This window comes from Rattus norvegicus, chromosome 10, assembly GCF_021556685.1.
Source record: "Rattus norvegicus strain SHRSP/BbbUtx chromosome 10, alternate assembly SHRSP_T2T, whole genome shotgun sequence".
Classification (NCBI taxonomy): Eukaryota; Metazoa; Chordata; class Mammalia; order Rodentia; family Muridae; genus Rattus; species Rattus norvegicus.
Window position 1 is genome coordinate 60,048,532 of NC_141543.1, and position 12,821 is coordinate 60,061,352.

The window sequence follows — 12,821 nt, forward strand, 5'->3', positions numbered from 1 at the left end:
TGAAGGAGGCCCCCAAAGAAGAAAGAAAACCAATCCCATTCCTAGCCTGCCTCCCGGCTCTGGGCACTCACATTGTTTTGTCGAGCAGCAGATTGCAGCACAGCAGTAAGGAAACCAGTAGGGAAAGTAAAGCCGGACAGCCAGAAGAGCACAGGAGGGTGGGCTCGATTGGCCCATGTTTCAAACTGTTCCACACGCACAGCCAGGTCCCGGGTCCATGACGCCAAAGGCTTCTGTGAGGGATATACCTGAGAAAGGAGGGAGTGCATGTCCCTCTGTCCATGTTGCTTTTATTCAGAACACCTGGGGCATCACCAACTACAGTTAGCCAAAGCTCTCCAAAAGTTAACTCCCAGGGGAAAAGCATAGAATAGCAACCACTTAATAATAATACCACTACAAGATTATCCTTTATCCAAAATGCATGAGGCCAGCAGACTTTCAGATTTCTCATGGGTTCTTCAGGGTGCCCGTGGAATATTTGCATAGACTACTGGTTGAGGATCCCTAATTTGAAAATTAATAATCTGAAGTCTTTTGAGCATTGTGTTTGGTACTCAGAAAGGTTCATATTTTGGGCTTTTGAATGAGGGATGCTTGCTCCACAGTGACCAGGTACCTGTTGAGTGCCATGCACAGTATTTGGGGTTGGGGAGTATCTTTGAAATACCTTTGGGAAAATTAATGTGACTACATCTGTTCTGTAGTCAGTGGATGTTGGAACCAGATCTCAACACCTTGAACCTGTCTGGACTGGAACTCCAGGCTCTTTGAAGTCCACTACATGCCTCCCGAGGATGAAGTGAAGAGAGGTTCAGGGTTAGGATTGCCAGTGTGGGGGACAGGGAAGCTTGCCTTTCCCCACAGCGGAGGGACATGAGCATCAAATATGCAGTTGAAAATCTCTTCCAGGCTTGTTGACATGACAATGAGGCCCTGGATACCCTTCTCTAAGTCTGTCAGTGAGAACCTGAGTAGAATGAAGTGGGCAGAGTATTAGAGAGGTGTGGGCCTGGGAGAGCCATCTCAACCACGAGTGGGGGCATTTCTCCTTCCCCTCCCACAGTCTACAGTGTTCCTTCCGGCTTACAAGATGGTCTTCATGAGCTTGTTATATCTCTGGATCTCCTGTAGGAGGACCACGTTGAGTGGGGAGGGGTCGAGAGCCAGCAGCTTCCGGGTCCCCTCATAGTCAATCATCTCAGGGATCTTCTGCTTTACATCCGCAGCCAACTCTAGGACCTAAGGAGGCAGAAGCTCTGGGGCTAGGCTGCCCTTCCTCAGCAGGCCCTCTCCCTAGGACATCCTCTCTTCCTACCTTCTCTTCTCTGCTCTGGCCACCAATCCTGGTGGGTGTAATTTGGGGTTGCAGGGAAAGCAGGGTCTCAAAGAGGGTCCGGGCCTCAGTGATCTGGGAGGCCACGTCAGCATTGGGGTGTTGGCCAAAGGCCTCAGGGGGGTCCATACTAGGCAGCAAGCTGATGTATTCTTTGTAAGATGCCAAGCTCCCGTCCTTCGGGATGTAGTAAGTGTCCAGCACAGACAACCTGGGCATGGGCAGCCACAGTGAACAATCAGTAGATAGCAGGACCTGAGCGTCCACGCTGAGCCTAGGCCCTCCTAGTTTCAGGGCATTCCCATTTGTCTACCTCATGGCTCCAGCTCATGCACTGCCTCCCAATTTCACAGATTACACACACACAGACACACACACACAAACAAAGACACACACAGACACACACAAACACACACACACAGAGACACACACACAGACACACACACAGAGATACAGATACACACACAGACACACACACACAAACACAGACACACACAGACACACACAAACACACACACAAACACACACACAGACACACACACACAGACACACACACAGAGACACACAAACACACAGAGACACACACACACAGATACAGACACACACACAGACACACACACACAGATACAGACACACACACACAAACACACACACACAGACACACACACACACACACACACACACACACACACACCACTCAACACTCTGGCCTCTGGTCTGTTTACACCCTTTCACCCCTTACTCAGTGCTACCCACCCCCTCACCGGTAGGAGGGAGTCGTTAGGCTCAGGTCACAGAAATAATCATTGATATAGGTGGTGAGCAGGCGCCGATCCCAGTCATCTGTGACATGTCCCCCGTAGTTGACACCCGCAATGAGGTATTTGAGTGCATCCCACGGCGTCTCCTCATATTCATCCAGATAGAGACTCAGCAGGTTCTCTGACACCTGCATACAGTCCCAACCCACGTCCCCAATGCCATATGGTTGTGTGGAGGACTCTCCTAGTCGGGGGTTAACATCAGCCAACATTCCGACAAAGGAGCCATGGGGCAAGAAGCATGAGAAGAAAGGGCTGACACGGGAGACCCCCCAATCCCCCGTTAGCACAAACCTCAAAGTCAGAGTCGTTGAAGCCATAGATAATGTTCCAGCCAAGCTGTAAAAACTTTTTGCGCTCGAGTAATATGGAGTGGAAGAAGCAGAGGGCAAACAGGAGCTTCTTATACTTGGTGGGCTTGGAGCAGTGCGTGAACTGTGCCTCCGTCATCAGTTGGTACAGACGCGTCATGTTGGCCTTCAGACCCTGAGGACAAGGGACCGCAGGGTGATAACTGTCCTATTCAATGCTGCCACCAGCAACACTGCATGGGAGTAGCTGTGGAGGAGGCTCTACACAAAGGCCCTAGATGCTCATTCACAGAGTGGGCTCCTCCCTACACTCACGGTGTGTGTTCTCCCTCACCATCATCACCACCATCACCACCATCCCCATCATCATCATCATCATTGGTTATTTGGGAGGAGCTCCTACTAGGCACTGAACCTTGGGCTTCAGCTCGCAAGGCATAATGACTCTGCCACTAAGCTACGTCCTCAGCCCCTCCTCTCCTTTCTTGGAGACAAGTTCTCATTGTGTAGCTCTGGCTGGTCTGGAACTGCTCTGTAGACCAGGTAGACCTGGAACTCCGAGATCTTCCTGCCTTCTTGACAGTGCTAGGATTACAGATGGGTGCCACAGACCCCAGCCCTTCCTCCATGTTCAACTCTCTCCATCATGATGTCCTTTTAAATTTGAGAGTGCCAGAAAATATGAATAAAGACGGAAGTGTATACGTACAATTGCTGCATCATTGTTCCTTGTTTTATGTCAGTGCTAGGGACTGAGTCTCAAGGACTTCGTGCCAGGAAAATATTCTACCACTAAGCTACACTGCCAGTCCACTGCAACTGAGATTATATATATTATGGAACTGCAAGTATGAGGGTACCCTTGGGAAACCAAAATTGGATCATAAGCTCCAGGCCAACCTGGGCTACATGGCAAAAGGAGAGAAGGAAAGGGGGAAAAATAAATGGCAGGAGACATACCTTAATCCTAGTGCTCAGAAGGCAGAGGCAGGTGGATCTCTCTGAGTTCGAGGCTAGCCTGGTCTACAGAGTAAATTCCGGGACAGCCAGAGCTACACAGAAAAATCTTCTCTTGGGAAAGAAAAGTAGAAAAAAGAAAAGCCATGAAACGCATCACTGGGAGGATCAGGATGTGTATCAGGAACACAGTGTCCGAGGTACGGGATGAAAGTCAAGGGCACAGCACTTAGCGGGAACAGATAGAATCATATTTGTGATGCCTGTGTGTAATGTGCACCATGTGCATGCTTGGGTCCTTGGAAGTCGGAGGCAGTTTTGGATGTCCTAGAACTGGAGTTAGGATGCTTGTGAGCCACCATGTGAGTGGTGGGGATTGAGACCCAGGTCCTCTGCAAGTGCAACAAGTGCTCTTAGATACTGAATCATCTCTCTAGTCCCTAGTTTGTTTGGCTTGCAGCTGCCGCCTCCTCCTCCTCCTCCTCCTCCTCCTCCTCCTCCTCCTCCTCCTCCTCCTCCTCCTCCTCCTCCTCCTCTTCCTCCTCCTCTTCCTCTTCCTCTTCCTCCTCTTCCTCCTCCTCCTCTCCTTTTTTGGCTTTTTGAGACATGGTTTCACTGTGTAGTTCTGGCTATTCTCTCTGTAGACCAGGCTGGTCTCGAACTCAGAAATCTGCCTGTCTCTGTCTCCCAAGTGCTGGGATCAAAGATGTTCACCAATATCACCTGGCCTTTTTTTTTTTTTTTTTTAATTTTATTTTTGAGATATGGCTTCACTGTGTAGCCTTGACTGTCCTCAAACTCACTCTGTAGGCCAGGCTAGCTCTGAACATTTAGAGATCCACCTGCCTCTGTCTCCTGAATGTTGGGATTAAAGGTGTGAGCTAACACTGCCTGGCTTAGTTTTGTTTAAGAGAGTCTTCTTTCGTGACGTACCTGGCCTGGAGTTTACAGACTGAGTGCTGGGGTCATAAGACCTCCACGAGCTGCATAAACCTGCAGTTGCATGGCAGTACCTTCCCCAGACCCCAGGACTCAGGAATTGGAGGCGGGAAAATCAAGGTCATTCTCAGAGATGGGTTTTTGAGGTGTGGAAGTCAGAGGACACTTTGTGGGAGCTGGTTCTCTACATCCACCCTGGCAGTCTAGGGGATTACATTTAGGTTTGACAGCAAATGCCTTTTCTACTAACTCCTCTAACATCACAATGAGCCCAGCTCCAGCAGATAAATGCGAGCTGAGCGAGCCTCACTCACTAGTGTGGACAGACGGTGGGAAGGACACTCCCCCCCACCCCGCCTCAGCAGCCAAGAGGCTTTCTTGGAAGTCTCTCACAAGCCTAATTAGCTACGTGATGTGGTCCAGGAAATGATCTTTCAGAGAAAAGGAGCCACTGCGATGGTTCAGTGGGTAAAGGGGCACCAAGCCGAGACCTTGGTTCAGTTTCCGTGGACAGTTAAAAGCAGAGGATTCTTGTACCGTCTTTGTCTTCTGACATCCAAACTCATGCCATGGCATAAATTTTTTGCTTGCTCTGTCTCTCTGTCTGTCTGTCTGTCTGTCTGTCTGTCTGTCTGTCTCTCTCTCTCTCTCTCTCTCTCTCTCTGGCACCCACAGGCACCCACACACACAGTGAGTAAAGATAGACAGATAAATAAATGATACTGAGTGGCATGCTCCGGTTTGGGTTCAATTCCCAATCTTGTTCAGAAAGAGGGGGACAGGATTTTTGTTATGTTAGTGACAGATTTATGGGATGTTTGACATTTTGAAAATATGTACTGTATACTTTTGTTTGTATTGTTTTTTTCTATTCTTTTTTTTTTTTTTTTTTTTTTTTGGAGCTGGGGACCGAACCCAGGGCCTTGCGCTTGCTAGGCAAGCGCTCTACCACTGAGCCAAATCCCCAACCCCTGTATTGTTTTTAAGACAGGGTTTTCTCTGGGTAGCCCTGGCCATCCTGGATTTCCTTTGTAGACTAGGCTGGCCTCAGACTCACAGAGACCCGCCTGCCTCTGCCTCCTGAACCCCCTACCCTCCACCCCCCAGCCCCCACTCTCCCACACACACACCCCCCACCCCTCCGTGCAACCTGCGACCTCAGCAGGTCTTCAGAATACTTTTGCTGGCAGAAAAACAGTGTAAAACAGCCAGGCACAAAGGCACACCCTAGGGCGGCACATTCTTGCATAGAGACCCAAGGATCAGGTAGGAATTAAAGATTATCATTGATTATACAGTGAGTTCAAGGCCAGCCTGCACTACCGGAGTTGGTGACTCATTTTAAAATAAAAAGGTCAACTTTACATTTCTTCCTTGTGCTAGGGATGGGATTCAGAGCCTCCCTTGCCCTGGGCAACTATTTTAACACTAATCTTGTTTTTTAAAAAAAAATAGTGTTAACCAAGGCCAAAGTGGGATAAGAACCTAATGAACAAAGGAGCCAACATCTTGTTTTAGGAATTCACAGTTCTGGTGCTGGAGGAGGAAATGCTTCATCACGGGGCAAGGCAGCTCTAGACCCGAGAGTGGGGACTGAAAATGAAATCAGGAAAAGGACTATTTCCCCATAAAGTATGAGTGACAATGGAGAATGAAAAAAGCAGAACCAAGGACTAGATCCTGAGAGATAAAGAACAAAAAGAGAACACAGAATTAATAAAGAAGCGGGGCCAGGCCAGGTGGTAGTGGAGGTGGTGGTGGTGGTGGTGGTGGTGGTGGTTGTGATGGTGATGGTGGTGGTGGTGGTGGTGGAGGTGGTGATGGTGGGGGTGGTGATGGTGGGGGTGGTGGTGGTGATGGTGGTGGTGGTGATAGTGGTGGTGGTGGTGGTCGTGATGGTGGTGGTGGTGGTGGTGGTGGTGGTGGAGGTGGTGATGATGGTGGTGGTGGTGGTGGGGTGGTGGGGTGGTGGTGGTGGTGGTGGTGGTGGTGGTGGTGGTGATGGTGGTGGAGGTGGTGATGGTGGGGGTGGTGATGGTGGGGGTGGTGGTGGTGATGGTGGTGGTGGTGATAGTGGTGGTGGTGGTGGATGTGGTGGTGGTGGGGGTGGTGGTGGTGGTGGTGATGGTGGTGGTGGTGGTGGTGGTGGTGGTGGTGGTGGTGGTGGTGGTGGTGGTGGAGGTACACACCTTTAATCCTAGTATTTGGGAGATGGATGGCCCAGGATGAATATGGGGTAAGGAAAAGTTCCCGAGTATGTTCAAATAGGGTTTACTTGTTGTACATCTTAAAGAGTGGCCTCTATGTGTGGATTTTGTGTTTAAAAACTTTTTTGTTTGTTTTTCAAGACAGGGTTTCTCTATGTAGTCCTGGCCATCCTAGACCTCCTTCTGTAGACCAGGCTGGCTTGAACTCAGAGACTCAGAGATCCACCAGCTTCTGCCTCCCAAGTGCTAGGATTTAAGGCATGCAATGCTACCACCTGGCTCTTGTTTGAAATTGTTAGCAATCCTTATTTCTCTTTTATGTGTATGTTTGGCTGCGTGTATGACTGTGCCGTGTATGCACGCAGTGCCTGTGGAAGCCAGAAAGGGGTGATGGGTCCCCGGGGGCGGCTGTGAGCTTCCCTGGGGCTGCTGGGAAGGATACTCTTAATCACTGGGCCATCTCTTCAGCATGGTCTCTGTTTTCTTATAAACTGGCAAAAAACAAAAAAAAAAAAAAAAAAAGAATTTGGATCTTAACTAAGAGCAATAAAAAGCCACCAAAATGAGTAAGCCAGGAAGACAGTCGCTTCACACACCTGTAATCCCAGCACCTAGGAGGCCGAGGCAAAATGCTGATGGCAAGGTTGAGGCCAGCCTGGACTGCACAGCAAAGCCCACTCTCAAAACAACCAACAGCCGCATATGTAGCTCAGTAGCTCAGTAGCTCGAGAGAATAAAGGACCCCAGCCAGCAACACAGCCTTCCAGAGAGCTTGAGTGTGTGTGTGGGGGGGGGGGCAATGTAGTGACAAGAACAGACTTGTTTATTTGCCTGTTTGATTTATTTATTTATGTTTGTTTGTTTATTTGGAGACAGGGTTTCCTTGTGTGGCCCTGGTTGTTCTGGAACTCATCCTGTAAACCAAGCTGGCCTCAAACTCAGGGATCCACCTGCTTCTGCCTCCCAAGCACTGGGATTAAAGGTGTGTGCCACCACCACCCAGCGATAAGGACAGGTTTTAAAGGGTCAGTGTTATGTTGTATTTAATATCATTGTATCCAGCCATGAACCTGTGAGACTACAGACAAACTTCTCAAGAGAGCTGGAAGGAGAGAGAGTGAGGCTGAGATCTAGGAGGTGTGAACTTGAGCAGAGAAAGGGGCACCAGATGGTGGGGCTTTCCATGGTGGAAAGGAGAAAAGTGGGAGTTCACATCCCCAGGAGGTGGGGCTTTGCCCCAGGGTGGCCCTGCAGGACTCACTTAGCCTTGGGGCCTGGGGGGGGGCCCTCCCGGCAAAGCAGCAGGTCTTACCTGGTGTGGTGAGTGTGAGGTGAGGTAATCAATGTGAAGGCCTTAGAAGGGAGCCTGGCATATAATAACTGCTCAAGGAGTGTTTCTCTCCTTGTGTTCTGTCACCCAGGAGGGAGCTGGGAGTTTTAGGAAACCACCAACTTCAGAGAAAGGTGTTGTCATTAGGCTGGGACCTTTCTTTGGTGCTGAGAAGGTAAGCTACAGCATAGGAGATGCCGGCTCTATGGCCACTATACCTTTGGTGGCTCTGTGGTCATCTTGATGCTGGCCTGCAGGATGGAGATTGGGAAGTCTGGGTGAGGGCTAGAGCTGAGCCACAGACGGAAGGAAGGGTGAGGGTCCTCCACCTGCAGTTGCTCCACCAACTTGTCCAGGTTAGGCATCCAAGACAGTGACAGGTGGCAGTTTGCCAGGAACACCCAGTGTCCTGCAAGGAGGTGAAGCTGGTGTTAGATGTCCAGTGTTCTGGGATTTCTTGAAAAACAGGAACCAAAATCATAGCAGTGGGGCTGGGGCTCGGAGGTTCCTGGGAAGTGGATGGGGGCTGAGAAGTGGACAGGAAAGAAGGTGGTCACTGCCCTGGCTAGTTTTAGTCAGTTGTCACAAGCTAGAGTCATCAGAAAGGAGGGAGCCTCAACTGAAAAAATGTCCCCTTAAGATCTGGCTGTAGGCAAGCTGGAAGCGTATTTTTATTAGTGATTGGTGGGGGAGGGCCTAGCCCATTGTGAGGAGGGCCACCCATGGGCAGGATGCTCCTGGGTGCTATAAGAAAGCAGGCTGAGCAAGCCGTGTGAAGCAAGCCAGTAAGCAGCACCTCTCCATGGCCTCTGCATCAGCTCCTGCCTTCAGGTTCCTGCCCTGCTTGAGTTCCTGCCCTCACGGCTTTTGATGATGGCCATATGTATTTCACTCATAGTTATATGGAACTGTGAGTGAAATAAACCCTTCCCTCCCCAAGTTGCTTTCGGCCATGGTGTTTCACCACTGCAATAGCAGCCTAACCAGGAGAGATACTAACCTTGATTCACACCCTCTCGAAGGAGCCGGGCAGCAATGGGGGCCTGGCCCTGGCCCAGGGACAGGGCGTGGAAGCGGTGGGCCATGCCTGTGTGTTCTGCCAGCTGGAGCAGAGCGCTGGTGGGGTCCACCCCGGGGGACAGGATGAATACTAGTGGGGACCGTGGGGTAGAGTCCTCCATCACCTGCAAGCACAGGGGTGGTGTCAGGACCGAGGGGAGGGTATAGAAGCTACGGCAAGGTGTGGAGAGGCAGGGGCAGCTGGGCAGTATGGGCAGGAAGGCAGAGCCACGGACCAATTTCATGTTCAGCACAGGCGGTTCAATAAATCGAGAGCCAAGGTTGGACACGATGAAGGAAGTAACACAGAATGCCACTCGGTCCTGGCGCAGGGAGCGGACGATCAGCATCCGCTGCATCTCGTTGCACGCGTTTTCCCACTCGCCTGGATTGGAGAGAACAGCAGCCCTGAGAGTGAGTCAGGAAGGAATCCTCAGGGGCTGCATTTGTGTGGGGCGTAGGGGCAGGGGGGTGGATAAAGGGAAGGGCGAACAGGCTTCGAAGAGGCAGAGGCTGGCAGCCCAGCACCTGGCAGCATGGCCTTCTCCGGGTTAGAGTTGGTATACCACAGGTGCCAGTCCCGAGGGTACTGCTCGAAGGAGTTCATGAGCCCATGGAAGTTGGTCAGTTTGTCCAGCTCGGTGATGTTATCCCAGTAGGCATCTGCCAGCCAGCTAGTACATGGGTTGTCCATTTGGCCCTCCCGATCCAGAACCTTGGGGAAAAGAGACAAGATGCCTGGAACCCTCAAAAGGAGAGTTCCTAAAATAAAACCACAAGAAAAATGTCAAATGGATATGCCAACTATCCTGATCTGGTCATCTCTCTCTCTCTCTCTCTCTCTCTCTCTCTCTCTCTCTCTCTCTCTCTCCTCTCTCTCTCTCTCTCACACACACACACACACACACACACAGACACGTTCGTGCACACACGTATGTATGTATGTATGTATGTATGTATGTATGTATGTATGTACTGATATTGAAACCCCTCATAGCAAGCTAGGCATGGTACCTGTCATCAAAGCACCCAGGTGCCAGGCTAGGCTAAAGAATTACCAGGAATTCAAGGTTAGCCTGGGTTACAGAGTGAGTCCTAGGCTAGCTTGAGCTATAAAGAGCCTTATCTTAAAAAAAAAAAAAATTAAGCCATGCTATACTCAATAAGACTGTATAAATTACTATGTTTTAATTAAAAATAAAACATATTTTAAGTTATCTCCTCTCCAGTCCTGTGTCTGTCTGCCTGTCTGACGGCCCATCTGTCTTTGGTGTCGGTTATGTATGAAGCAGAGTGCATGCTGAATGAGGAGATGGAGACAGGAATCCAAGATGGACGCAGAGCCACCTTTACTGAGGGATGGATGGGTGGGTGGGGGTGGTACCACATACCCATAACAGTTAAAGTTTAGGAAGCTGATGCCCTCTGGTGGTTTAGTGGCAGAAATAGCTCGGAACCCACTGTTGGCAGACTCCTCCCATCTGTCCAGATACCCGTACTTTTAAATGAAAATTTGGAGTTTTTCCCCTTTGGTGTGTACGCACGCATATGTGTGTGCTGTCTGTGTCTCTGGTGAGGTGCGAATGAGTGTGCAAGTATGTGGATGTCAGAGAATGATGTTGGGTATCTTCTATTGCTCTCTACTTATTCCCTTGAGATGGGATCTCTCACTGCACTGGAAGCTTGCCCATTAGGCTAGGCAAGGCTAGGTAGGTGGGAAGCTCCTGGGATCCCATCCATCTGTCCCCGTCTTTCCCCGTCCTGCTGGGGCTGGAGGTACATGAAACTCACCAGACATTTTTATCTTTTTAAGGAGGAGAGCCAAGTATACCTGGGTCTCATGGAAGAAGTGTTCGGAGGATGAGCTTGAAGTGGGTACCAGAAGTCACATGACAAGTCAGCCTCACAGCCCCAGGAGCTCACGCTCCTGGCATGGTTTTCCTTAGATCACCTGGGAAGCCTTCGATTCTGTGCTCTGACTCTGGAGTTCTCACCACACTTGCTGCCACCCCCCACTTTGATCCCCATGCTGGGTAGTGCCCTCTGACCAACTCACCACACCCCCACGCAGAAAGAAGTTGTACTCGTCCATGTTGAGCTTCCCAGACGTCTCCAGGATTTTGGCACACATGTGAAAACTGAACAGAAGCTTGTGGCGCTCAAAAAGGGTTCGGCAGGTATATCTGGGAGAAAAGGACAGGGGAGATGGAGGAGGTGGAGGGGTGTGGGGTGAGATGCCCAACATAAACACAGTGTGTAAAGGTCACACAGGGCCTTGCACAGAAAGACTGTAGCCAGTGTCTACTCCGAACCTCCTGGTAGCAACCAAGGACTCAGGGGCCTCGAGGGATTGACAGTTTTCCCAGAGTTCAACCATAACTATGTATTTAGGATCCATTAAGAAACAAAACACTGATTATTCTCTCACTATCTTGCTCGGCACCCTGTAGCCCTGAAGACACAGATAAGTAAGCTATAGTCTAGGTCCTTGAGGAAGTCACAGCTCAGCAGGGAGGCCACGTGCTCTGACACAGGCACCCAGAAGCAGTCATGAGCTCAAAGTGGTGTCCAAAGAAAGGAAGACATGGTGCCCTGCTGTGTCTGATCTTCACAGCAGGTGTCTTGAGGCGTGAGGGGATTATCCAGGGGCATGCCAGAAGGAACTGAGTGTTCCAGGGAGGACTCAGTGTAAGGAAAGCCCAGGGGGGAAAGGCACTAGGTGAGAGCTGGCAGTGCTGCCCAAGCAGCTGGTGGGAAACTGTGGCAAGTGGAGGCCAGGTCATAGAGGGCTTTGGGGTTCCCTCAAGATATAACAACCACTAAAGAGTTTAAGCCAGGGGCAACAAGGTCAGATTTATGCTTGGTAGTCTGACAGACACCAACAACTGGAGAACAGAGTAGGAGGGACACAGAGGTAGGGTAGCCTACTAGGGGGAATGCTGTGCAATTCCTGTGAAAATATATGGTGAGGCCCAGCTCTGGTGGGTGGGACAGGGAGGGAGAAAGGATCAGAAATAAGCATAAGTAGAGACCAGCAACTCCCTGGAGCTGGTCAATTAAAGAGTAACTTCATGTTGCTGACAGGACGTGGGTGTGATGTGGTTGATGGGTATGACTTGGGTGTGACAAGATGTGGGTGTGATGTGGCATGGGTTGGTGGCTGTGCCATTCAAAGATGAGGACCCCGGTAAAGGAGGGAGGATCACACGTTTGACCCAAAACAAGCTAGACTTGAGAGGTCTGCAGAGGGGTCCAGGAAGAGAAGCTAAGTACTCTGCTGTTCAAAATGTGATTCACAGGCTGCCAAGGTGGCCCAGCAGCTAAAGGGGCCAAGCCTGGGGGGCCTGAACTTGATCTCCCTGGAGCCCAGAACTGGAGAGAGAAAATGGACTCCTGTAATCTGTCCTCTGATCGTCACAAGCTTGCCGTGGCTACTTGTGCTGCAGCCCATGTGTGCTGCCCACCACAAAGAATTGGTAAATTAATGTAAGTTTAAAAAAATTAAATGAAAGATTAAACAGACTAGGATCAACAGCTCTCCGGAAGCTGATTAGAGGCACAGAATCACAGATCCTACCCCAGACCTCCTGAATCCCAACCTGGAGCAACCTGGAGTTACTGTACTTGATGTACTTGCTCCAGGCATCAGTACTGGTATCCGTGTACATGTGTGTGTGTACCTACTGTGTGTGTTCATGTGTGGTGGAGGGTGCGCATGTATGCACAGTACATGTGGAGAAACAGAAGGTGATTGACTTCCCTCAATTGCTCCCCACTTTATTTTTTTGAGGCAGGATCTCGCTCACTGAACCTAGAGTCCATCAGCTCAGCTAGACTGGCTGCCTGGAAGGATTCAGGCAC

At 50.3% G+C, this 12,821-nt stretch overlaps 1 protein-coding gene across 3 annotated transcripts in view; it reads right to left on the reverse strand.

Moving 5' to 3' along the window:
* The window catches only part of Dnah2 (dynein, axonemal, heavy chain 2), a 125,239-nt gene that overhangs the window by 851 nt on the left and 111,567 nt on the right, over positions 1-12,821 (reverse strand). For all 3 annotated transcript variants that reach the window (XM_087571883.1, NM_001100676.1, XM_087571884.1), the window contains 11 exon segments: positions 11,017-11,143; positions 9,489-9,675; positions 9,197-9,345; positions 8,902-9,085; positions 8,120-8,310; positions 2,452-2,643; positions 2,101-2,285; positions 1,319-1,547; positions 1,091-1,242; positions 856-970; positions 72-248 (listed from right to left, as the gene is read on the reverse strand). In XM_087571883.1, coding sequence (XP_087428009.1) covers positions 72-248; positions 856-970; positions 1,091-1,242; positions 1,319-1,547; positions 2,101-2,285; positions 2,452-2,643; positions 8,120-8,310; positions 8,902-9,085; positions 9,197-9,345; positions 9,489-9,675; positions 11,017-11,143 — 1,888 coding nt within the window.